Below are 27,057 nucleotides of genomic sequence, written 5' to 3' on the forward strand. Positions count from 1 at the left end.
CATGGTACAAGTAGATATATGGGTGTTCATTGTTTGATTCTTTCAATTTTTTAACATTTAAAAATCTTCATGAATTACTGGGTAAAAATGAATGAACAAGATTTTGGGTCTAATCTCATTAGAATCTGAAAATTACAAAAATTCCTCTATCTCAACATTTAATTTTAAAGTTCCAGAATTTTATAATTACATATTATAAAACATTTGGACCCACAATGTAGAAATTCTAAGAAAATATATTAAAAAATATTACTTGACTCTCATGAATAATTAGAGTAGAACATCAACTGCAACAATCCATAAAGTGCTCTATTATGATTCTGAGCCTCTTGACTTTTGCCCAGAACATTCTGCCAGCATCTGCCATTAGCTCTTTATGAAAATTGAGGAAAGAAATAAAAATGTTATTTTTGAAAAATGTTCAGAAAGCTCTTTGCCCAGGCTTTTTGGTTTTATTTGTTTGGGTTTTATTTCATTTTAATTTATTTTTGTTTGTTTGTTTGTTTCTACAATTGCTCATTGTCAAAAACAAAAACAAAAATGAGACCCAGTCTTAAGTGTGTTGCCCCCGAGAATTTCTTTAATATATGTACATTCCTTGAAATAATTATACAAATATACATACACATACAACCTTCAAACTTTTGGCATAAATAGGATCATATTATACTTAGTTCTGAATTTTGATTTATCTAGAAAACAGCATGAAATATAATGTGGTAACTGTCAGTGGTGTTTACCAAAATTTGATTTCCCTTTTTCTTCTGAGCACAATGTGGGGTCCTGTGACTAGTACTGGCCAGTAAACTGAGGGTATAAATGATATGTATTTCTTCCCAGGTGAGAATTTGCTGTACTTAACCCTCTGAAGTTTTCTCCTTTCTCTGGCAAAGTAACTGGCAACATTCAAGGTAGTGACTATTCTCTGAGCTTCAGTCCCTGAGTAGAGACTATGAACAAAATTCCTTTGACAAACACAATGGCTACATAGATTGAGCAAGAAATAATCTTTTGTTGATTTAATTCCCTGGGATTTTGGAATTGCCTGTTACTGCAGCATTAAGTAGCCAGTCCTGACTGATACAATGAACATTTCTTCAGGTATGCATATTTGTTCACTTCAGGTTTTCTAATGGCTAAAGAATAATGATGCAGTAGACTATATCCAACTATTTCCCAACTGTCGGACATTTGATTTGTCCATTTGCTATATTTGCTATCACAAAGTTTGCTGCAGTAAATATCATGTATGTATCTGCATGCGGCCATGCTTTTGCACCCCTTTGCAACACACATGTCAATACATTTGTCACAATTTTCCCAATAAAAAATGTTTAAAGTTCAAGTACTAAGTAAAAGTGTCTCAATACTAGATGCTGGCAATTGCCCTCCCAAATGCTGAATAATTTAAATTCCTGTCAATAGAAAATGAGAGTATTACCTCACACACTCACCTGGAGTCAGTTACATTATTATCTTAAAATTGTACCGATATAATATGTATAAATAATGTTTTATTGTTGTTTCAGCTGCATCATTATTGAGCAGGTTTTCATTTAAAAACCATTTGTATTTCTTCAGTGAACTATCTATTCTTATCTTTGACTCATTTTTATATGTTGATTTTATAGGAGGATTTTTTAAGTCCTTATGTTAATCCCCCAGTTCTTATGTTGGTTGCAAATATCTTCTCTCAGTCTGTCCCTTGCTTATTTTTTTGGGGGGGGATACCAGAGATTGAACTCAGGGGCACATAACCACTGAGCCACATCCACAGCCCTATTTTGTATTTTATTTACAGACAGGGTCTGAATTACTTAGCAACTCACCATTGTGGAGGTTGGCGATCCTCCTGCCTTAGCCTCTGAGCTGCTCTGATTACAGGCATACACCATGGCACCTGGCTGTCCCTTATATTTTAAAGGTTGTTTATAGCATCTTTTGCTTTAGGGAAATATAAAATTTTTCTGCAGCCAATCTTTCCCTTATGGTTTTTGGAAACTGCTCCATCAAAAATAAAAATATATAAAACATTTTCAAATTAATTGTCAACAAAATCTCTGTTAATAACCCATTCTTTATCCAGTGATTTGAAATGTTCTCCGTATCTTAAAGTCCATAAAAAGGGACCTTCATACTCAATGGGCCTACTTCTCTCCTCAACCCTGAGAAACAAAACCAAATCTAACAACAGCAATAACAAAAACCTACATTGTAATATTGATTGCAATTGTTTCAAATCTACAAATTAATTTGGACAGATTAGAATTTTTACAATATTGTCTTCCCATCCAGAGATATCATAAAGTTTTTAAATTGTATTCATTTCAATCTTACACATTTCTGTCCAATTTATTACCAGGGCTTTCCTAATTTTGTAATACAGTGAATAATATCCCCTTTCACAATACATTTCCTAATTGGTTACTGCTGTGTATATAATTTTATTCTATTTAGCTACTTTTCCAAATACTTTTTAAGAATATAACCTTTATTTTTTATTTTTTATGTATTTATTTTTTTTAATGTGGACTGAGGATCCAACCCAGTGCCTCCCCTGTGCTAGGCAATTGCTCTACCACTGAGCTACAAACCCAGCCCCCAAATATTCTTAGTAGTTATATTTTTAAATTGGTTATTGTGAATTTTCTAGGCACACAGTCATGTTTGGTTTCTAATTTTAAAAAATCAGCCTTTAGTTCTATTCGGGGTTATTTATGCAGTGATTCCTACATGCTTATTTCCATAATACCTAGGGTAACAAAATAATAAAATTTTATGGCTAAAAGAGGGCTTTATAATGATCTAAGCCCTGGATAAAACAATAAAGATTAGAGAGACTGGGAAGAAATGCAGAGAAATGGTTCTATTGAATGAAGACAGGTGCCACTCACCTGCAACTGATTACTGTCATGGGAAAATATAGCTCCATTTCTATTTTCCAAGATGTACTAGATATATAAATTTTTATGTTTGAACTCCTAACTTTAAAACACTAAACAAAATAAACAACAACAACAAAAACAATTGCCAGTTTTCAATCTTTAATCTTGTATCTAATCCAACACCTTCATTTAAAGCAATTTATAGGGCTGGGGCTGGGCTCAGGGGTAGAGTGCCTGCCTGGCATGTGTGAGGCACTGGGTTCACCCTCAGCAACTCACAAAAATAAATAAATTAAATAAAGCAATTTATACTCAGAAAGTAGCCAAGTGTAGGGAAGGGCTTTGAATCTTGTTTAGCTGCTTGGTAAGTCAAAACAGCATTTTCAATTACTAAAACTAGGTAGGTGTGTTGCTTGGTTTGGTCGCAAACAAGGAGTTTAGTCCTTAATGTCAATATACATTTGTGTTCCCTGTTTAGTTCATGTTGGTTTGATATCTCTAAAACATTCACAGCAAATGAAAATGGTCTCATTTATTTTAGTTTTTCCCAGTTTTATTAAAGTATGATTACAAAGTAAAAGTTGTGGGGCTGGGGCTGTAACTCAGTGGTAGAGCGATTGCCCAGCATGTGTGAGGCACTGGATTCGAACTCCAGCACCACGTAAAAAAAACTAAAAAAAAAAAAAAAAAGGTATAAAAAAAGTAAAAATTATATATATTTACATTGTACATTGTTTTGATATATTTATGCATTGTGAAGTGGTTAAATCAAGCTAATTAACAGATCCCTCATCTCACTAATTACCTTTGTGTGTGTGTGTGTGTGTGTATGTGTAAAGAACACTTAAGATTCACTCAGCAATTTTCAAGAATACAGTATTATTAACTATATTCACTATGCTGTACAAATAGATCTCCAGAACTTAATCAACCTAACTGAAACTTTTGTACAAACGGTACCTTTAAAGTAGCCTTTCTATATTTAGGTAAATTCCCATACTATATTCCCTGCCATACTATGTTCCCTGCCTATATTTAGGTAAATTCCCATACTATGTTCCAAGTTCAATTTCCTGGCCTTCCATGCAATTAGAAACATGCACATGACCCAGAATCCACTAATCATGAAGTTTTCAGAAAATGTTGATTGAGAAGGCAATAACAGGAGAAAACCAACTCAATAGGGTCCATGTTTGGTGTCAGAGGGGTTCAGCTCTCAGAGGTGGTAAGAGGCAAAAGTGGCCAAAAGTGGTGGTAGTGATGGTTGAAAAAAAAAAAAAAGGGAGTTCTTAGCAACAATGCAAGTGTAGCAAGGACTCATGGGTAGGGACAGTGGTAACAGAGGTCATTTTTTCATCAGATATTTCTACAGCCCAGTTCTGGGCTTTGTTCCTAAAATTCAGTCTCAAGCTTATTTCTCTGGTCTTTCCAAAGATACTGTGAACCACCCAGAATCCTTTTAATAAATTCCTTTTCTGCCTAACTAGCCAGAGAAGATTTTGCTTTTCTAAAACTAAGCCCTCACCACTACAAACAACACCACCAGGCAGTGATAGAAGCAAATAAAAAACCTTCATCTTTTTTGATTCCCAGGCCAGCTTTCTTTCTACCACATCACATTATTTATATTTAATGCTTTTAGGAAGGCTCAAAATGCTGTTCTCAAAGATATGCTATGAGTACTGACAAAGCAGATGCTTTGATTCACGATAAGAACCTATGTTTGAGTGTGTTTGGAATTTATGTGTTTGTTTATCTTTGTTTTTGCTTCTGTTCATACAGATTCATAGACTAGTGGCTTCCTTAAAAGATGTTAGCCTACAATAAAAACACCAACAGCAATGTACACAGAGTACTCCAAATAAAGATAGTGCAGAGCCATTCAAAGGGAGAGATAACCATCCTAGATAAATCACAATGAGATCATTACCATGTTCTAAACACTAAATTTACAATCTGCTTCCTTGAAGTAAGGACAGTAACATGTTAGATTATATTAATGTTTCCCAACCTGGATCCACAAATGATGTTTATTATTTTCCATGTTCATGGCCTCAAAGTTTTTAAGAGGTTCTTTTCCAACTTCATTTATTAATGTTTTAGATGACTCCATCACAGGTAAAAATATACCTTACTGAAATACTGAAAATGGCATGTAGATTCATATAACTATTCTTGATGACACCAGGTTACCATATTGGGATAAAGTGTTTTCTTTGTTTTTCTTTCTTTCTTTTTTGAGTGTCTACCATGCACTAGTCAGTGGACTACAATAAGAATTTTATAAACTGTATCAAATTTATTATTCATCACAACAGCTCTATGTAGTAGGCATTATTATCATTATTTTCTAGATGAAAAAAATTGTTGAACAACTTACCCAAGGCTACCAAGCTGGTAAATGAGAGAGCTGAGATTTAGATCTGGGTTTGCCGACTACAAAACCAGTGTGATCTGATCTATTTATAGTACACTACCTCCCTCAGGAAGAATTTCAGTTTTATAAGTGAGAACATTTCCCGAGGCTCTAAATCTTAGAAGGAATTTATTATATGGATGTTCATAGAAGAACTACTGACCCACGATTAATAATAGAGGTCTGAGGAAGAACTGTGGGTTCTGGAGGGATCTGGGAAAGACACAAGGGTGAACTGATTATGGCCACTGCCCTCTAAGAACTTTGCCCAAGTAGGGAGAAGAGATGAGCACACAGAGGGCCAAAATATGCACAAGTTACATGGGGTCAAATGTCAACTCTGATGGGCAGATCAAGGCTCAGAAAGGTGGCCACAGGAAGGGACAGGCCATGTCTTCCCTGGCACTGGGCCTTCACCGCTGAAGCTACATGTAATTTAGAGTCCACAGCCTGCTCTGGAAAGCCCCACCTACCCATGTTCCCAATTTTGTGAAATACTAGCCCTGCCAAACCTAGACCCTGCCCTGCTCCCTGATAAAATGTGCCCTCGCTCTGAGAAAGACCCTCTGCTCTCTTTTGATAAATCAGAAGTTCTCATAGGTAAATCTCAGACTGTAAAGAAAAGGTTGCAGAGAAACAGATCTAGGTAGAGGCACAGTGGGCAACACTCACAAAGCCAAAGAAAAATGTTCCCTGCCCATGTGAAAAAAGCAGAACCACTCTCTACTGTTTCTTGACCTATCCCTGCATCCATCAAGTCTATCCTAAGACCAATGTCTCTGAGAGGCCTACCTGTTACTCCACTGTGCAGAGGTAGTTTACTGGCTCCTATCTTTGAGGTTTTCCTGAGAGAAGAAAGCGGAATGCCAGGGCTTGGACAACACAGCAGGTCTGGGCTCTGAGGCACCAAGAATATACTGAGAGGGCCAGGTAGCTACACTGGACAGAAGCCTAACAATCCACCTTTGCCTGTCTCTACTCTTCTCTATGATTTCAACACACAAATTTGAAAAGAGAACACTTTATAAGTGTATTATAAACCTATATTTTAAGAGTTTCAGAATAGCAAAATATAGAAAGGCCCATAGGGACTAATAATACAGATCAAAGAATGAGATGCATGACGGTGAATGTGGCTTACCCAATTCACTTGACTGGTGAGGGTCAGGTCTATCTTTCCCTGACTCCAGTAAGCCAGAGACAGATGGCCCTTCTCTGACGCAAGATAATCAATTATTTATTTGTTTGCTGCAGGCTGTAGACTGAATGTTCCTTGAGAAATAGAATCATTCGTTAAATTATTCAACAAACATCTATTGTACTTGGCAGGATCATGGAGGCAGGGAAATAAACAAGTAACAACTCAATAAGTGGCTTCCAGTGGATGGTAGATATAAAACATTTTGGCACATTGCTTGGCCCATAGTAAGTGCTCAATAAATGGTGGCTTCTACAGACATATCCTTCTAGCAAGATATAAATAAGGAGGAAGAGGTAGACAAGGGCCAGATCTCACATGATATGCTGAGAAGCTGGAATTAGTCCTGCAAGCAATGGGGAGCTGATGCAGAGTTCAGAGCACAAGAATGACCTAATCAGACTTCAGGAAGGTCACTATAACAAAACTTTGCAGGATGAGAGTTAAGAAAAGATCAGTTCTGCAGCTCTCCAGAGAGTCAGGGGAAACTGTGATGCAAATGAAGCTGGGAATGGATGGTAAGCAAAGTTTCCAAAGGGTTCAATTCCATATGATGGATGGGAGAGGTGGAGATAGGAGGGAGGGGAGAGACAAGCTGAACCCAGGCCTGGGTTCTGGGAACACATATAGTAAACTTTACCAAGATACCATCCCGAGCTGCAATTATCTGAAAGAAGAAAATGAGGTTAATTTAAGGGAAGTTATTTCAGGATGCCTAAGGATATTCAAAGGGGAGAGATCCTAGAGATGTCTGTATTTTCAAGTCTATCATTCTGGATAAGGGTCTGAAAATGAGGAACTAAAATGGAGACATCAACCTATTGGTGAGAGCCAAAGTAGTCAGGATAAACAAAATGTAGCCACTCAACTAACATTTATTAACACTGCGATAAGATTAAAGCAGAAAACAAGAGAGAGAAGGTCTTCACTCTCAAAGAGATTACCTTCTGATGAGAGGAGGCCCCCCCCCACACACACATAAATAAAAGAAAAATATTAGCTAGAGAGCAAAGGATAGATTAGAATATGATATGAAAAGTAACTAGATATGTAGTTCCTTTGTCTTTGTATAGGCAAGGGTGTGAGGAGCAAAAAAGAGGTCTGAAGACAACGTGCAGGGACCCACACTTGTGGGCCAAACACAGTGGCAGACCCAAGCCCAGAGAACTCAGTGAGTATCCAACCCCAAACATGTTATATGAACCAGGACATCTTGACTCCTGGTCTATACTCCCATTTGGAGACTACTACAGTTTATATGTGATTTGCCCCTCAAGTGCAGATGTATTTAGAACCCTGGTTTCCAGTATGGTAATGTGAGAGGTGATAGGACCTTTACGAGGTAAGGCCTAATGGAAGGCGATTTGGTCTCTGGGGGCACTGCCCTAGGAAGTGATTAATGTAGCTCTCATCATGAGATGGGGCAAAGAACTGGTAGCTGATTATCAAAGAAAAGGAAATGGGTAAAAGGACTTAAAATCAGCATACTTACAGTGACCAGTGACGCAGCCACATCAATGTTTATAGCAGCTCAATTCACAATAGGTAAACCAATTTAGATGCCCTTCAACAGATGAATGGATCAAGAAAATGTGGTATATATACACAATGGAATATTACTCAGCCTTAATGAAGAATGAAATTATGGCATTTGCAGGTAAATGGATGGAGGTGGAGAATATCATGCTAAGTAAAATAAGCCAATCCCTCAAAACCAAAGGCCAAATGTTTTCTCTAATATATGATGCTAATTCACAATGGGGGCGGGCGGGGCTAGGGAAAAATGAGGTACTTTGGATTAGACAGAGGGGAGTGAAGGGAGGAGAGGGAGTATGGGGATAGGAAGGATACCCTATGTGCATGTATGACTACAGGACAGGTGTGATTCTACATCATGTACAACCAGAAGAATGAAAAGTTATACACCATTTATGTATGATGTGTCAAATGCATTCTACTGTCATGTATATATAACTAATTAGAACAAATTTTTAAAAGAAAAGGAAATGGGTAGACAGCCATAGTCTGGGGGGTGGGAGAGGATCACACTTACATAACACAAGCAATCACCCCCTGGATGGCTCTCTTCCTGCCTTTTGGTCATGTAAGCATGAGAAGTAAGGAAACCTAGGAACCTGAAATCTATAAAGGGACAAGATATCCCCACTCCCTTAGGTATCATCTCTGGGCTCCCTCCTCTCTGGAGGAGTGTGTGTGTGTGTGTGTGTGTGTTGTCTGTCTCTCTCTCTCTCTCTCTCTCTCTCTCTCTCTCTCTCTCTCTCTCTCGTATTTAATCTTTAACAACAGGGGAATGAGGACCTGATCCTGAGATCCTGATTTTCAAGACCAGTATCAATTGGACCCTGGTTAGTTCTCATGAGAGGGTTATTATGAAAGAGAAAGACTAGTCCCTTCCCACTCTATTTTGCCATGCGATCTCTCCTACATGTGCTCCACCATGATGCTGTATCTGACATGAGATCCTCACCAGAGCTGAACTGATACTGGTACCATGCCTTGGAACCTCCCAAATTGTGAGCTACATAAATCTCTTTTCTTGATTACTTTAGATAGGATAGAGAAAAAAAAGCCCCTCTGGGGATGAATCCTAGGATTAACATGGAAAGGATGATGATGGGGACCTTCCCAGCAGAGGGAAGTGCACATGCACAGGCATGGATGCAGGAAAAGAGCTGAATGTGCTTGAGAAACTGAAAAGCAACCAGGGAGGCCAAAGAACAGGGCTGGAGAAAAAGAAGTGTCGATGCTGGAACTATAAACAGAATCCTATTGGCCGCAGTCAAATATTTGGATCTTATTGTAAGGACAATGGCAAGCCACTGGAGGATTTCTTCAGGCCAGGCATAACCTAAGGTGATTTTAGTCTTAAGGAATTTCTGGGATGGGGAGCTTTTTCTTTCTGAGCATGCAGTGCCTTCAGGCCACCCCTCCAATAGCAGTGTGGTAGTCCTTTATCCCACCCACAATTAAGGTCAGGCCTCCATCTGCAGAGCAATTTCTCCTGGTTGGAGATCCTCCTTGGCCTAAATGCTTCCCAAAAAGCCCCCATGAACTCACTAAAACGTTTCCAATAGACTTTGCAAGAGTACTGGGAGAATGGATGCTTTTGTAAAAGGACACAAAATAATAAAACAAAACCGCTCCCTCATTTCTGATGGAAATTTCTTGTTTTCTCCTCCACTGCTTTCCATTAGTCCATGGCCTGAGTAATTAATTATCTTTGCTCTTTACTCTGCCTCCATTTATTTTCCAAAACACCATGAATATGTGTATGTGACTATGAACAATAACAAAGGACTATAAATTCTTATTGATCCCAGAAGGTTGGGAATTATAAACAATAAAAATATGTCCTCTGACTGCTTCTCTCCAAAGAACATTTTAGAGACACAAAAGAGCTTTGTTAAAACAACAAATGAGCTCTTGGGGCACTGTGGGCCTCCTGGTGGCTCCAGGCCACCAGGTAGTGATGCAACAGGCAACTGTAGACACAAAGTTGGAAAGACCTCCCTGCTACCCTTGCCTGGGCTCGCTTCCTCATTTCTCAGTGCACATCTTGACTGCATCAAGCCCAGTTTACTATATAGCTTTCAGCCACTATTGTTTTCAGAAGCCAGAATTCTCAGCCTAAAGAGAATGTCCCCTTTGTCCTCCATCCATGATTTAATTTACATTCTCCTGAAGGCTCTGTTCACTTTGTTTTCAAGCTAAGAAGTCTCACAATTGTACTTAGACCCTGAATTTGAATTTCTCTGTGTTTCTGCTGTTTGGAAGTTTGCCTAGGTCAGTCACTGAACAGTCACGGGATTCAGCTTTACCTTAGAGAAAACCTTTATTGTTCATGATTTTTTTATGAAACGTCCAACTATGGTCAGATTTTCCCCTTCAATTCCTATGTTTTTGTCTTTTAGAATCTATATATGAGAATACATATACACAGATACATAACATCACCTTTTCTCTTGCTAATCAGTAAAGTTTTCATTATCTTTTCCAACTTTATTGCATTCCTAGGGATATAGCCCTTCTCTGTCTCCCAGATTTGAAGGGAACTCTTAGCTGAACTTTTTTCTACCTTTATCATTCAGATGCACTATTCCCAGCATTCCTTGGATCTTTCAACACCATGATTTATAAGACAATGTGAGCATCTGACTTCCTAGGCTTTTCTTCAGTCTCTGTTCCTACCTAAAAACTTATAATGTAAAGCTTACTAGAATATTAATAGCCCAAATTTGACCACAAAGTAATACAAATGCAAAATGCCAATTTCTAATAAAAAGCCTATAGTCAACTGACTAGGAGACACGAAGAAAGCAACTGTTCTTTGTGCTCTTCAGACAATCTTGAGCTGGAAACAGATTGTTGCTAGCAGAATATTGCTTACCTGAATGTATTATAATCCAAAACCTTTGTGTGTCTAGGGTCAGCAGCTGCAAATACCTGCTTGATATCTTTTGATTTCGATTCTAAGTCTTTCAGCTTTTGTAGGGCAAATTCGATGCTGCTAAATGGAAACTAGAAGAGAGAAATGAAAGACATATTTAAATATACCTGAAACTTCAGGAGCCCAATATTTATGATGGCCAGCAAAGAGACTGTACATGGTAAACCCAAAGTTAGCTAGAAATGCCTTTGTATAGAGACCAACACAGAGAAGAGATGACTAGCTTTGTTATCTCTTGAGCTATGCCTTTAAGACAACAAGTGTCATTAGCCTAGGCCCCAAATCTGAGAGAAATGAACTTAAGAGACAGCAGGCTACAGAGATAAGAAAACAATCTGCTTCCACCTCAGCCTCCTCCCTATAACCTTGGACATGGGCCCAATATTTTGGCAAACCCTAAAGCAGAGAATGGGGATTCAAAATTGGATAAGTAGACCCTCATTTTCTCCATTTATTAGAATGCCCCCCTACCACCCCAGAAACTTCTGGCTACCCAGGCAATGCACTGATCAGAGCACAGCTAGTTGTCAAAGATCCATACAGGCAGTGTAATACTCATGCAGAAAGTCTACTGTTCCTGTCTCCTACCCTGTGATTAGCCTTTTGACTTAGGAAGAATATTTCTTATTCAATTCAGTAAAGCACAAGGTTATAAATAATTACAGCTAAAAGATCAAAAATGAGAAGATGAAATTTTAGAATAAAAACATTGGTGGTAATTTAGAATAAAGCTCCCTCTCTTCCACCACAAAATGATCCAGGTGGTTTGGCACCCACTGCAGGCCCCCACTCCCTCTCCTTTTTTGCATTTCCTTTCATGTATTTCCATGATAGGATCTATTAGCTCTTTTGAAAAGACTCCTCGGACTGGTATTAAAGAGTATATTAATCTTCCTCTGCCTAGTATGCCCTTGTTAAGAGTAGTTTTAAAATAATGTAATTTTCACTTGAGATGCTGATACTAGATAATGTCCTATCATGCTTTTATCATTCTGAAAGAAGAAAAGCTCTTTATTCCTTAAAACTATATATGTTTTGACTGAGAGTGCAACTCAGTGGTAGAACGCTTGCCTAGCATGCCTGAAACCCCAGATTCAATCTCTAGCATGAGGAAAAAAGGAAAAAGAGGGGAAAAAAAACTATACCTACCTTTTTACATACAGGTAATCCTTGACTTTCAATGGGATTATGCTCCAATAAACCCAATGTAATTTGGAAACATCATAAGTCAAAAATACACTGAATAAGCCAGGCACACACCTGTAATCCCAGTGGCTCAGGAGGCTGAGGCAGGAGGATTGCAAGTTCAAAGCCAGCCTCAGCAGTGGCAAGGCACTAAGCAATTTAGTGAAACTCTAACTCTAAATAAGATACAAAATAGGGGTGGGGATGTGGCTCAGTGCTTGAGTGCCCCTGAGTTCAATCCCTGGTACCCTAAAATAAAAATGTGCACTAAATATACCTAGCCCAGAAAATATCCTGGCTTAGTAACACAGCACACTGTAGAGTATGGATTGTTTCCCCTAGTGATCAGAGTTGACTGGGAACTGTGGCTTATGGCTACTGCCCAGCATTGCCAAGAGAGGATAGGACTGCACAGTATTAGCTCAGGGAAAGAGAAAAACTCAAAATTTGAAGTACAGTCTCTACTGAATGTATATTGCTTTTATGCCATGATAAAGTCAAAAAACCCTAAGTTGAACAATCATAAATTGGGAACTGTCTGTATATTTTATATTAAGGCATAGGTTCACCCTCTATTTTGAAATATAATGCTAATTTATAATAGTTACAACAACTGAACTTTCTATAGGCCACATAAAGTTAAGCACGTCACACATTATCATCACATCTAATCTTTCTAGCAAATTTATGAAACAGGCATTCTTGTTACTCTTATGTCAAAGATGAGGAAAATGAAGGTCAGGGAAGACACATGGCTTAGGTCTCTCAGCTACAAAGTATGGGGTCTGATTTCCAATCCAGGCCTGCTGGTCTCCAGAAATTTAACTCCCCAATTATAGAGTTTCTTACCTGAGTTCAGTATTTTATATAGCTGATGGTTCATGCTTTTATGATAACCCAAATCTCTAATATCACAAATGGAGACATGAAGTGGCAGCCAAGGCTGCTCAGGCCTCCTATCAAGAGAGACCCTGTGGAGAAGAGCATCACAAGCCAACAGCCTCCAGCTGCCACAACTTCTAGATCTACACACGGTCCAAATGCAGTATCCCTAATGATGCCACAGTCTCCCTTGGCTGTCTCACTCAGTAATAGAACACAGCAGGGGGAGCAGAGCTGGGCACTCCTGCCTGACTCTGGGTGTCTCAAATGGGCAGTCTTTGCTCTGGGCTCTCCCTCTGCCTGGCTGAGACTTTTTCAAAGCTGCATGGCCCAGATGAGGTTCTTCCCATCCACCCTTCCTTCCTAGCCTCAACAGGAATTAGACCTGAATTCTGGTCTGAAGACTCCATCCACCCACTGTCTCCTTCTGCTCCCTCACTTTGTCCTTCAGAGGTCTTTCCCCCAATACACCTCTTGCATTTATAACTCTGTCTTCTGCTTCTCAGAAGTCCCAAATCGATATGGAAGATGGGATACACATGTATTATATGGAGAGACTGGTGCTAACAACTTAACCTTGAGCATTTTATATGTAAATAAGACAAAACTGGTACTGTAGTATATAAATGGCACATAAATATTGTTATGTAACAGGTGAACTTTTAAAATAAAAAATTTCCAGACAGATTTTTTCAATATTAGGCAATGATTCCCAAATACACGTTTGCACACTGAATGAGTCCACATTCAAAATTAAGATTTTTCCCAAATGTTATTTTTACTGAACAGAACTGCCATAATAGCACTTTTAAGAACGGTAACCATCTGCCACCTTAATTCAAATTAAAAAAAAAAAAACTTTTTGAGCTCACTAGGGCCAATTCCTCCTTAAAGTCTTTTTTAGGCCTCAGGTGGCCACAGTTATAGGAAGTTGCAACCCCAGAAGCTATTGAGTTCCCTTGGGGTTTCTGTTTGTTCCGGTCTTGGCCTTCTCTGTTGGCCTGTGCCAATTAACTGGGATGGCACAGTGTGTGGCACCGGACTGACTTCCTTTCCTATACTTGCTGAATTTCTTTCTGAAAACATTGTTAGTGTCAGCAGAAAATGCAGGAAACTTGATTCAACCCTGGGCCAGCCTCCTGCCTCTTCCTGGAATCCGTGATGCTGGGCAGTGGAGAGCCAAGCGTGTAAACAGAGGAGACAAGGACCTGGCCTCTGTGATGGGACCTGTGGCCAAGCTGCACGGATCCATTATTCATGCCCACATGTGTGAATGCACAATGTAAAACAGTGGCAAGATGAAGAAGAAAAGCCCCTAGAGAAAGAAAAACACACATTGCAGAGGGCTGAGAGGCAAGTGAAGAATTATACAAAGTAAATTCACCCTGTTTGTATTATTCTCCATGTAGTTTAAGGTGTACTCATCAGCATTGAGCAAAAGAAATAGGTAGCCATTCACATTCAGTTTGGCTCCAACATACAGCTCCTCAGACTTGATATATTCTGATAGTTCACTTTTAAAGATTTCTTGTCCAGGCCTCTTAACACGAATTCTTTTCAAAAACATCCCACCAGTGAGCCCTAGAGAAAGAGAGAAAAGTTCATGGGTAGTCTTTATTCTTAAAAGAACCATGTGGCTTGCCTTTAGAGTTGCTTCATCCTCAAACACAGACTATACAACTTACCTGTGAACTCATATTGTCTATTATTCTCAGACTAAAGGGAGGAATGAAGCAGTGGACAAAGAAATAAGACTTCCTAGGTGAATGTGTTAAAAAAAAAACATGGTATAGTATTCTAGCCTTTTTCTTCTTTCTCCCTTCCTAATCAAATAAACACATAGCAAAGACCTGCTACATAAATATTCCTGCAGCATACTGGGAGTGTGTAACATCAGGAGGTTACTCATCTTTGGAGCACATTTGAATAGTACCATTTAGAAAATGTCTCACTTGTGCTTATTTCTACTTATTTGTCTTGCACTTATTCTGACGTGCAAATTAAGGGTAAATTGTCCCACCTCTGTGAAGGAGATTTCTTAAGTATTTGAAGACAACTGTGGGGGTCCCTTTAACTTTTTTTACATATTTTTTAAAATTTAATTTAATTTATTTTGAAGTGCTAGGGATGGAATCTAGGGCCTCAAGTGTGCTGGGCAAACACTCTACCACAATATCCCTAACCCCCTAACTTTATTTTTAACAGGTAAAGTATCTTTGCTTCTTTGAGTTTTTCATCATGTATTTTACTTCCCAGAATTCTCAACAACTCATCTGTTCTCTTCCAGGCATTGGTTTTTGACCTCTTGGAAAGTAGCAAGCAGAGTTTGCTTGAATCAGAACTGAAACTCTGAATCAGAACTGAAATCTACAGACCTGTGAATACAGTCTGAGACCAGATGAGATTTTGTGGTCACTACTACATCACTATCAGATCCTCCTACCACATTCTGATAACACAAGTGGTGGAAAGACACAGGCCTTGAAGCCAAGTAAAGCAACATCACATCCTGGTTCTGTCACTTGCCTGCTGGATGATCTTTAAGAGTTATTTAACCTCTCTGAACTTCTGTAAATTCTCATTGGTAATATGGAAACAAAATTTGTGGGGGCCCAGGAAAATGTACCTCTCAAATTACCTATTGTAGGGAACATGACTGGTAGAAGACCCCAGCTGTCATGTTCTGAAATCCATCCTCGAGTATATGCCGAGGTCATACTTCCCACAGGCTTCTGCCAACAAATGACTACACAAGGCAGAGATGCTAAGATTGGCCCATTCCTATAAAGACAAGGGCTCTTCCAACTAGCAGCTTTGGCTCAGCCTTGCAGAAATCTTCTTAGAATTCCACTACAGTCTAAGACCTCCCTTCTTCTTTCTCTCTGTCCTTTACCAGAGTCAGAACTGTACTGCAGTCTGATGGCTCTCCCAGTCTCCTCTGGCTCTCTCCACATTTTTCCTCACCAGCATTTCCCCTGAAGGAATATCTTGGAGATAATCCTGTCTCAGTATTTGTTTCTTGGAGAACTACTACTAAACTTAACCTCTTAGAGTTCTTAGAAAGGACAGCAGCAGGTACTGAGTAATGGCCACTACTATTATAAGCTTTTCATTGACTACTATCACCCTTTCTGTTTTACACATGCTACAATTTACTTGGCCACATCTTCCCCACTCTAGATGCATACATGTGATTTTTTGACTATTCAGAGTATGACTTATATTCATCCCTATTCAATTTCATATCGTAAGATTTTCTATTCAAATCACTGTGGAGTCTTGATTTAGTTATACAAATTATTCATTACTCATTGGTGCGCTAAGGGCTCATACCAGCTCACAAGAGCCAATTGTTGAATTTTCGAAGATTTTGCAAGCCAGTTTTTTTAAACTGTTGGCTTCTTAAAACTGGCTGTGATTGGGGTATTCACATCAAGGAAAGTGACAAACAGTACAAATCAGGACTTTCAATTTTTTTTTTCAAAGAGCCAGTTAACCAGCACATCACTGATTATTCTTTCCAAATGTGTGTTTTCAGCACAGATAAACGATGTAAATATGTTGAGACAAAAAACAGAGTCCTGGGCTGGGGCTGGGGCTCAGTGGCAGAGTGTTTGTTTCACACATGTGAGGCACTGGGTTCAATCCTCAGCACCATATAAATAATATGTGTGTGTGTGTGTGTGTGTGTATATATAAGTGTGTATATATAATATATATATATGAGAGAGAGAGAGAGAGAGTGTGTGAGTGTGTGTCTTACAGTTCCATAGTTTGATAAATCAACATCTCTTCAGCAATGGCCATATAATCAGCACAGTGTGGAGAACATTCCATTAGGCCCGAGTGCAAATAGCATTAACAGACAGAAGGGCCAGAGAAAGATGGATCCTGAAGATTAAATTTATATATCTGGAATTCTTGTCAGAGCATCAACAAAAATCTGTTAGGCAGAACTATCAAGAGTATATACTTTCTCTTGGCTTGCTGGCTGAGAGTGGCACTGGTGGCAGCCAGACCTTGATTTTTAAATACTTGGGTTCCATAGAACTACCTCATGAAAAAGAGGGAATAGTGGCAAAAGGGATTTATCCCAGGCCCCCCATCTCTGAGACAGCCATAACTGTTCCTTGTTTATCATTTTGTATATTTCAGCTCCCATTTAAAACATTTTTGCCAAAAGAAACCTATTGATTTTTTAAAAACCTACTACCAGGGATCATATAGGCTACAGACTCGAATCATATTCCCTAATCTTCAAAATGAAGAGGCAATTAAATGTTCTCAGGAAAATACTCTGAGAGTGTGTCTCTTACCTGAATTCCTCTCTATAGGTTCAAACACTGAAAGTGTATCATCGCTGAGAAAATATGAAATAACAAACATCCTGTCCACATCAGCACATTTGTCTGTGATTAGTTTTGCAAAAAACCGGAGTATACTGCTTACATTGCCATAGCTAAACAGAAGAGAAATAAGAGAGTGTTATACAAGTAATCTTGTACATATCATGTTGGTTGGAGGGTGGGCAGCAAGAGGCATGCTATGGTTTCAAAAATAGGAGGTTAAACTGTGCAAAGAGTCCAACCATCTTCTTATTAAGGTTCTCAATCTAAATACAGAGAGATTGCCTCAGTATATTAAAACACATCTTATTCATTACATGTCCTGGGTAAATGGATCCAAAACACATGTCGTAAACATGCTGCTCAAACAATCACATTCATCAGTTGTTCTGTAATGACAAGCCTGGCACCAATCACAGTAATCATGTCAAATAGAAGGGCAAGCACCTGGCTCCATTGCCTGAGCTAGTCCAGAAGGTGTGCTCTGTCCATGCCTGGGACAACCTCCATTTTTTTACTACTCACTATCTGGCACCCATGGCCCTTCTGCCTTGTACTCTATATCCCCAACCCTCCCTGACTTCTCCCCCTATCTCCCCAGCATCACTCCTGATTCTATTGGGAGCAAAATTAACTTTTCCCTTTCAAATGCTATAACAAATAGCAGTCATGCCTCTTCCTTTTTTAAAAAATATTTTTTAGTTATAGATGGACACAACACCTTCATTTTATTTATTTATTTTTAGGTGATGCTGAGGATTGAACCCAGGGCCTCATAAGTGCAAGGCAAGCATTTTACCACAGAGCCACAAACCCAGCCCAGCCTCTTTTTTTTTTTTTTATAGCTTATCACCTGTATTGCAAGTAACCATTGCAGGTCTATTTTCCAAGGGAAAGCAATGTGTCTTATTAACGACTACCTAATATAGCACTTTTTACATTGTAAGTACTATACTCAATAAATGGTTAAAGAAAGCTATACCCATACAGACTAGGGGTTGAACTTAAAACTCTGTGCATGAATAAAATAGTAGGCTGAACATGGGATTAAACTGTAGAATTAAAAGTTCCCAGAGGTGATTTGTTGGTCACTGAAGAAGTTAATTTATGGTTTCTAAGCAGAAGCATGTCTGTGCACCTTTGCTAGTGAAAGGTGGACCTCGTAACAAACAGTAAGCCTTGGGGAGGTCTTCGAAAATCAAAATCACTGCCTGAAGGAGCACAAAGTCAAATCAGGCCTTTGTCGTTTCCCTGTCATGACTCTAATCAGAGAGGTCCTTACTTGAAGAGTCTCCTATGCCAAAATGCACTCTTTGTAATCACAGTGATAAAAAGCATAGTAATATTGGTTCATAGAGGCAGAAAGTGCTTTTCTCTGTGCCTTTCTAAAATTATCCAAGAACCTGGGCTGAGAAAGCATGGAGCCAAGATTCTCTGCTTGAGGCCTCAAGTGAGACAGAGTGCAGCCATTTGTAAAGCTAGTTCCAAGGCAGCCTGGGCAAAACATCCCAGAGGCCATTGATATTTTCTTAGTGCCTAGTTCTCAGGCCTCAGGAGGACCTCACATAGTGCTGGGGCCAGTTATGCTTTGTCAACTATCTTCTCTGGCACATAATTGAATTTATAATTAACAAATACATTTATCAGCCCACTCTCATGAAAAACCAATAACTTTTCAGATACCTGAAATATTCAAATGAGGTCTAGTCACTGGGCAAATTAATACTACTGTTAATGTAACTTCATAGAACTTACATAAATTTACAAGTGTATATGTTAAGTGTGAACTTTTCAACATGCCCAATTTTCACTTAAATCTAGTGTTCTGGCGATCTCATCAATCAAGAATACAATCTCAATAAAATCTTAAGACTAACGGTTCACAAAGTTTATTGTGTATAAAAGTCACCTGGGAAGCTTGTTAAGTATGTAGAATCCAGAGCCCCATCCCTAGAGATATGGACTCAGTATCCAGCTGACTCTGGAAACCTGAATTATTAGTAAGCACCCCAGGAGATTCTGATGAGGTGGTCCCCAGAGTACACTGTAAGAACCACTGCAAGAGTCTTCATATATTTCCTTGACAAAGAAGCTAATTATCAAACTTCTCTGAACATTCTTTATCACAATATTCTGCCCTTCCAGCTAATCTTCTATTCAGACCCAATTTTGTGTTATATAGACTTGTACTTTTAGTTGGTTGTTTTCAAATTGTGTTTATTCCCATTGTTCCAAATATATAAATTCCTAGATCCAAGAGTCATGTCTTAACTTTTACTATATAACACAATTTTCTATAATCACCACCTTGAATTTGTCTCCCATTTTATTTTAAATACACTTTCATTAGGGCTGCTCTACCTAAACTGTTCTTATAGAGGCTAACGATGACCTCCATAATGCCAATTCCAATGCTTAATTTTTCCTTTGTCCACATCTAACTTGACCAATCAGCAGCAATTGGCACAAATGACCACTCCTTCTTCCATGATACTCTTGCTTTGCTTGACTTCTGGAATTTTGCATTCTCTTGGGTTTGCTCTCTCCTACCTCTTTGTTCCTTTTCTGACTCCTTTGCTGGTTATTCTTCTTTTTCCCAATTACTTAATTTGGGGTATCCCAAGTTTTATTCATGCACTTGTCTCTATGTATCTATTTTCTCCCTTGATGATCTCATCCAGTCTGAAGACTCTAGTACAACTTGGCATCATGACTTAAAATACTATGTACACACGGATGCCTTCCAAATTTCTATCTAGCTCAGACCTCTTTATTGTACCCCATCCTCATACATCCAACTGCTTTTCAATATTTCCACTTGATAGCTAACAAACATCTCAAACTTGTTCTAAAACTGAACTTCTGCTCTTGCCCTCAAACTTACTCATCTACAGTCTTTCCTATCTCAGTGGCTGGCAACTCCACCCTTCCAGTTGCTCAGGACCAAACCCTGAGAGACAACATTAGCTCCTCACTCCTGTTATACCTCATATCTCATCTGTCAGGAAATCCTACTGGCTCTACCCTCAAAATATTTCCAGAATCCACTATTTAATTTCATCACTTCCACTGCATTCACCCAGATCTGAGCCACCATAATTTTCCTCTTAGACTACAGCAGTAGCCTCATAACTGGTCTCAATTCTACCATTGTCTTCTACAGTCTACTCTCAACACTGTGTTGGAGGGATTCTTTCAATATGCAAGTCAGAACAAGTCACTTCTCTGCTTAAATGTCCCAGGGATTCCCTCCTTCTCATTCAAAGTCAAAAGATTCCTTATAAGGCCCTCTGTGATCCCATCCCATTACTTCTCTTACCTTATTTCGGTGTATTCTGCCTTTTACTCATCTACTCTATCCAGTTGACCTTCTGGATGGTTCTTGAACATCCCAAGCACGCTTTTTGCTCAGGACCTTTACACTGACTGTTCCTTTTGCCTGGAACACATTTTCTTCCCTTGGGTGCATCAGAACACACTATTTAAAACTACAACCTGGGCTGTTCATCAACCCCATACTCCCAAATTCCCTTTATTTTCTTCACAGCAACTTAATACTTTCTTTACTTTTCCATGGTATTGAATACATTATATATACTAAATAATGCCTTTATGTATTATTTACTATCTTTATCTTTTACGTACCTCTTGCAGCTAGAATGAAAGTTCTAGGCAGGCAGGGCTTTCTGTCTGTTTTTGTTGTCTTTTTAAAAATAATTTTTATGTTATTTAATTTTTTATACCTTTATCTTATTTATTTTTATGTGGTGCTGAGGATCAAACCCAGTACCTCACACATGTTAGTAGGCAGTGCTCTACTGCTGAGCCACAACCCTAGACCTTTGTGTCTTTTTGTTCATAGAAGTATCACAACTATGGCAAATACCTAGATTGGTCTTTGGCATGTAGCAGGTGACAGGAAATATTTGTTGATCAAGAAAATGAATGGATAATCCCGAGCTACACATCTACTAAAAGCCTCAAAAGTAGCTAGAGCTATAGAGTCTTGTGGTTGGGAAACACATGAAGGCTTATTTTTATTGATGGGGAAAAAAATTTAAAGAGGGGGAAAATGGCTGATGGGTATAGCAGATGGACAATATCTGGAACAAATGAGAAACTAATATTAAATCATGAAGGTTGGGGTTGTAGGTCAATGGTGGTATGCTTGCCTCACACGAATGAGGCACTGGGAGTGATCCTCAGTACCATATAAAAATAAATAAATAAAATAAAGGTATTTTGTCCATCTATACCTTAAAATATTTTTAAAAAGATTAAATCATGAATTCTGGATGCTATACAGTTATGAATAGCATAAGTATGGGATATTAACCTTCCTGGTAGGAAGCTATCTGTCCCTTCCTTCCATCTTTAAGAAATGGATTAGTGGATATTTACTCTCTTATTCTGTCCACTTATTCATCCTCTCCTCTTTTTGTGGTGAGGGGGTAACTGGGGATTGAACCCAGAGGCATTCTACCACTGAGTTATACTCCAAGTCCTTTTTATTTTTTTTAATTTTGAGTCAGGGTCTCACTAAGTTACTTAGAGCTTCCCTAAGTTTCTGAGGCTGACCTCAAACTTAGGATCCTCCTGCCTCAGCCTCCTAAGCCACTGGGATTCCAGGCATGTGCCACCACACCTGGCTCCATTACTCTTCGTATTGAATAAAATATTGACCTGCCCCTAAGTATGCAGTCAGCATTGTTCTAACTCTTAGGGAAACAATGAAGCCAGTCCCTGACCTCAAGGAACAATTCTTGATTTGGGAGAGCCCATAAATTGCATAAATGAGTAGTCTTCACACCTGTAATAAGTTCAGCTTTTGCAATAAGAAAGGCGTACTCCAGAAAAGAGATTCAAATCCAAGCTCAACTAAAAATTAACTGTTTGAGTTTGGGCAAGTTGCAGAGCCTCTCTGAGCCTCAGTTCCCTCAAGTGAAGAATGAGTGCAGTAATTATCTACTTTCCAAGGCTGTTTTGAGGATAAAATGATACTAAGTATTATAAAGTATTTAGTAGACAGTAACCACTAATTGCTTAATGGTATAACAGAGTAGTAGTAATATTATTAGAGAAATAATCAGCAGAATACTGTGGGCACACAGAGAACAAAGTTACTAAATCAGCCTGGTACAGTGACAAAGAAATTATTCTGGTTCTCCCAAGTCAGACTAGACAATGTGCCCAGCAGGTCATCGCAGTGATGTTTACCTGGACAATAAAGATGATCTCCATGTCTATCAAAAACCTCATAGGCTTTAATTTGAAATGATATCCTCCAATGACTCATAGTAGACAGAATTAACCTCATAACAATAGCACCCAGTAAATTTGTTTGATAGCAATATATAAAATCAATGTATGTTATGAATAATTTCATATTCTAATTCACATTTTCTTTATTTGCATTAAGAAACTATCTTTATATGGTTTGTGAGATCATCTTCCTTAGGTTCTCACAGTTTTGAAACCTTGGGTCATTCAAACTCATGCATAAGTCTCCAGCCGAATGTGCCAGTTACTATGGAAACAAGGTCACTGTGTGGGAGGAGTTTGATAGAAGTGTATTCCTAGCACAGAACAAGCAGTGGACAGAAAGAAATGAAATTAGGGATATCTGTGCCTATACCACAATTCTCTAGCCACAATAAAGTGACACAAACAGAATGCTGTCTGCAGTCAGGGTTCTGTAGGCAACTTTACCCAGTGCAGACAGAAAGAGAGACTAAGTCAACTACCCACAAAGAACTGCTTTACCCCTGGGTTCCAGAAGCAACACCCTAGATAATATTTCATCATGTTTACTTATAATAAAACTTCTGTCTCTTTTTACAATAGGGACATTTTTCCTGCGCACATCCTTTGGGTGGCAACCCTTAAAAACATCAGTTAGTGGGAAATGTCCATCAAATAGTCCTATCCTGGAACCTCATTGTAAACACTGTTATCAATAAGAGAGGAAGGAGAATAAGTTAGTGTCTCTCTTACGTGATGATCAGTGGTTCTCAAACACTGATGTGCCTCAGAATCCCCTGGAGGGCTTGTGAAAACAGAGTGCTGGGCCCCACCTCCAGAGTTTTCCATCTCAACTGGTCTGGAGGGAGAGGCACAAAATTAGCATCTCTAACAAGTATAGGGACCACACTTTGAGTAGCACTGAGTTTAGAAAATAAAAACCTGGGTTGGGGCTGTGGCTCAGTGGTACAGCACTTGCCTGGCATGTGTGAGGCACTGGGTTCGATCCTCAACACCATATACAAATAAAATAAAGGTATTGTGTCCACCTACAACTAAAATAAATAAATAAATATAAATAAATAAATAAATAAATAAATAAATAAAGCCCTAACTCCTTAAAAATAAAAGATTATTTCTTGAAAGACAAAACATCACATCATGGCAAGGGCATACTTTCCACCATTCTGTACAAGTCTCAAAAAGATTTCAGCCATTTTTACAGATATAGCACAACTATTGTTCTCTCTCCTTCAAATGTTCAATAACAGCATCTGACCTCATTCAATTTGACCAAATTCAGGGTGTTGTCTTATTTCCTTCTCCTAGTCTTACTGCACATTCCCTTTATCATTGTTCTCTCCAGGATCTCCTGACCCATTATTTCCCTCATGCAGAACTCCAGCTTTTAGCCAGCATCCTATTGAAGTAGCTGCGGTATTTCCCCACCACTTTCCCCCTGGTTTTCTTCTCCACAGTCTGCTCTCCCTGCAGAAGAAAAAAAGTAGCCCTAGGCAGTGCCTAGATTCTACATGCATGACTCAGGAGCAGATTTTACCTCATAGAATATTAGGGATACTTTGAACATCCATCTTTTGAAATTATATGCAGCCATGTGAGCGATCTGTTGTTACTGAACTTACCCAAACCTCTCAAATCAAAACAACAACATTAATTATTTTTCGAAATAACATTTTGAAAAACACTTATATATCATTGAAATCTCTATAACAAGGGCTGGCAAACTACAGTCCATGGGCCAGATCCAGCTAGCCACCTGTGTTGATATGGTCTTTGAGCTAAGAGTATTTTTTACATTTTTAAATGGTTGAAAAAATAAAAAGAAGAATATTTTGTGATATCTAAAAATTACATGAAATTCAAATGTCAATGTTCATAAAAACAGTTTTTTTGGAGCACAGTCACACATGTGTTTACATTCTGTCTATGGCTGCTTTCATGGCACATCTGGATGGTTGTGACAGGCCATATGGCCTACAAAGCCCAAAATATTTACACTGACTCTTTTTAAGTTTGCTGACCCCTTCCTCTACATCCTTTCCTAGGGATTATCTTCAGGAGAGAGACAGACAGGCAGATAGATAAAAAAGGCACCACAGATTGGGGATGATATGACTTTAGGATTCCCCAGAAGATACTGTAAAATAAACATTCATGTAGGAACCTGGCAATACCTATAAGTTAATCAATTTCACTAAAAGACTACAACAACATGTCCTTGAACTTGAAATTAGATGAGCTTTTTTTTCCTTTTTTAAATTTTTTTTATTTGTATATAGACACAATACTTTTATTTATTTTTATGTGATGCTGAGGATCAAACCCAGTGCCTCATGCATGCAAGTCATGTGCTTTACCACTAAGCTACAACCCCAGCGCTTAGATGAGCTTTGTGTCACCTCTTTTTATCATGAGGACTGTCATAAATCCCAAACAGATTTGGAAAAGATAGGACTCAAATCATGGTTCCCTAAAGCACCTGTCTTCTTCCATGCATTTCTTGAAGTTTCTCTGGTGAGGTGTGGGCACAAGGCCTATGCAGGAACGGAGAGAATCCTCTTCAGATCCAAAGCCCGTGTAAGGTGGAAATTTCCTTTCTATTTTTGGAAGAGGAGGAGCCTTGCACGAAATGGAGGTAAAGTTCTCTATAACAAAACAAAGGAAAACAAAACATCAAATATTTTCTTTTGCCCTGATTATGGCTGTTTTGAAAGGTTTGTTATGATTTCAAGATGAACATGGAGATCTTTGTAGACTATTTTAAACTCTTTCAAACAAAACACGGCAAAATCCTGTGAGAGTAGGTTCCAATCATGTTTACAAAAACCACAGAAGTCACTTAATAATTGCCATTGGTTCAAAATAAAAAATAAGAATCTGTGTCAAATAAGTAAACATTTATCTTTTGTCATCACATCCCCATTTGTGAATATTTTTGTTCTTCCCCTGATTTTTCCAATGATATGAAAATTCAAACTTGAAACTTTATGCCCCATTCCATATTTTAACCTGTAATTTAGCCCTCTCCTATCTTCAAACAACACTCACTAATAAAATTATTTTCCAAATATGTCTGACTCTTGACTATTTTACCTTTCCCCTTTCCCACCCGCCAGTTCTTCCTCCTAGACCCACTTTTCCAGCCCCTTCCTTTGCCTCCAACAAACTCTAGGACATGACACTTCACTATCTAATTCAAAAATAAACACAAAATAAAACCTCTTTCTTCTCACCCACCAGTGCTCCAAGTTACTCTTGTTCCTGCCCAAGGAAAGACTATAATTTTATTCAAATGGTGAATAAAGTGTAAAGAAGCAACAAAATAAAACAACAAAAACTTTTTAATGCCCAACTGCCTATTCTCTCAAAGGGAGTGCTGAGTAGTAAATACTGCTGGTTTTCTTCACTTATCATATGAGGAAAGAGACGTAGAGAGAAACCTGGGGACATATCTATAAAAGCCTAGAAGCTCTTAGGTATTCATTTACACTGTTGTGCAATCTCCAAGAAGCAACTGTGCCTTCCAGAAAAATAGCATACTGACCAGATATCCCCAAGTCACTGTGTTTGCCCCATCACTAATGGCAAAGAAGATACCAGGATCTTTTCTAAAAACCAAACCACAGAACCTACTTTCCATTCTTTCCCAAACTTGAGTATGCCATAGGTATTTTGGTTGTGTATGATAAGATTTCCTTCTATTGTTCTAATAGAAGGAAAATTACATTTTTAATGCACATCACCATAAGAGAAAATGTGCATCAATTTACTATCCAAGACAACCTAACTCTAAAATTTGAGGTGTTTTTGCTTTTGTTTTACTGAATTATCAAAACACTAAGGATTTTGAGCCATTCCTAACTCTGATATGAAAACATTTTCAGCTTTCTCTTTTCCTCAGACTTGCTAGTAGTCTTTGTGTGAAATTTCCCCAAGCACAATCCCCTCCAAAAAATACCATTCCACCCTAATAGAAGCTGTTCACAGCAGACATGTTGACAAAGAGAAAAGGTGCAGCCAGTCGGCCAATATGGGGGAAACTCTCCTGTTGTTATTTCTGTGATGACTAAAGCAAAGTCTTGGAAATAAAAAGGAAACTTCAAGTCTCAGAATCAGACAGAACTATAGTAGACTCTACCATTGCTCACCATTACATCAAACACACCATCTGATATTTTCATTTCAAGGCAAGCACCATAGAGATAACAAAGAGCTCTATGTGATTATTAGAAAATTGGGACATAAGCAGTTTTATACAACAGGGGACATATACATACAACTTTACATACTAACCTAAGCAGTCTAAACCAGGAAGACACACACTTAATCGCAAAGTAATTAAGAATGTATTCAACAGCTACCTTCCCCCCCACCCCAGGTTTTATAATACACTGTTGTTTTCTCAACTACATAGT

General features: G+C 38.5%; 1 protein-coding gene across 2 annotated transcripts in view; it reads right to left on the minus strand.

Moving 5' to 3' along the window:
* The window catches only part of Efhc2 (EF-hand domain containing 2), a 200,662-nt gene that overhangs the window by 64,405 nt on the left and 109,200 nt on the right, over positions 1-27,057 (minus strand). For both annotated transcript variants that reach the window (XM_058582489.1, XM_058582490.1), the window contains exons 8-11: positions 25,122-25,287; positions 17,351-17,493; positions 14,419-14,615; positions 10,908-11,038 (exon numbers count right to left, since the gene is read on the minus strand). In XM_058582489.1, coding sequence (XP_058438472.1) covers positions 10,908-11,038; positions 14,419-14,615; positions 17,351-17,493; positions 25,122-25,287 — 637 coding nt within the window. The remainder of the gene's footprint in view (positions 1-10,907; positions 11,039-14,418; positions 14,616-17,350; positions 17,494-25,121; positions 25,288-27,057) is intronic.

Source organism: Marmota monax, unplaced genomic scaffold (genome assembly GCF_021218885.2).
Source record: "Marmota monax isolate L192 unplaced genomic scaffold, Marmota_monax_Labrador192_F-V1.1 WCK01_AAM20220418_F8-fsc00182, whole genome shotgun sequence".
Lineage (NCBI taxonomy): Eukaryota > Metazoa > Chordata > Mammalia > Rodentia > Sciuridae > Marmota > Marmota monax.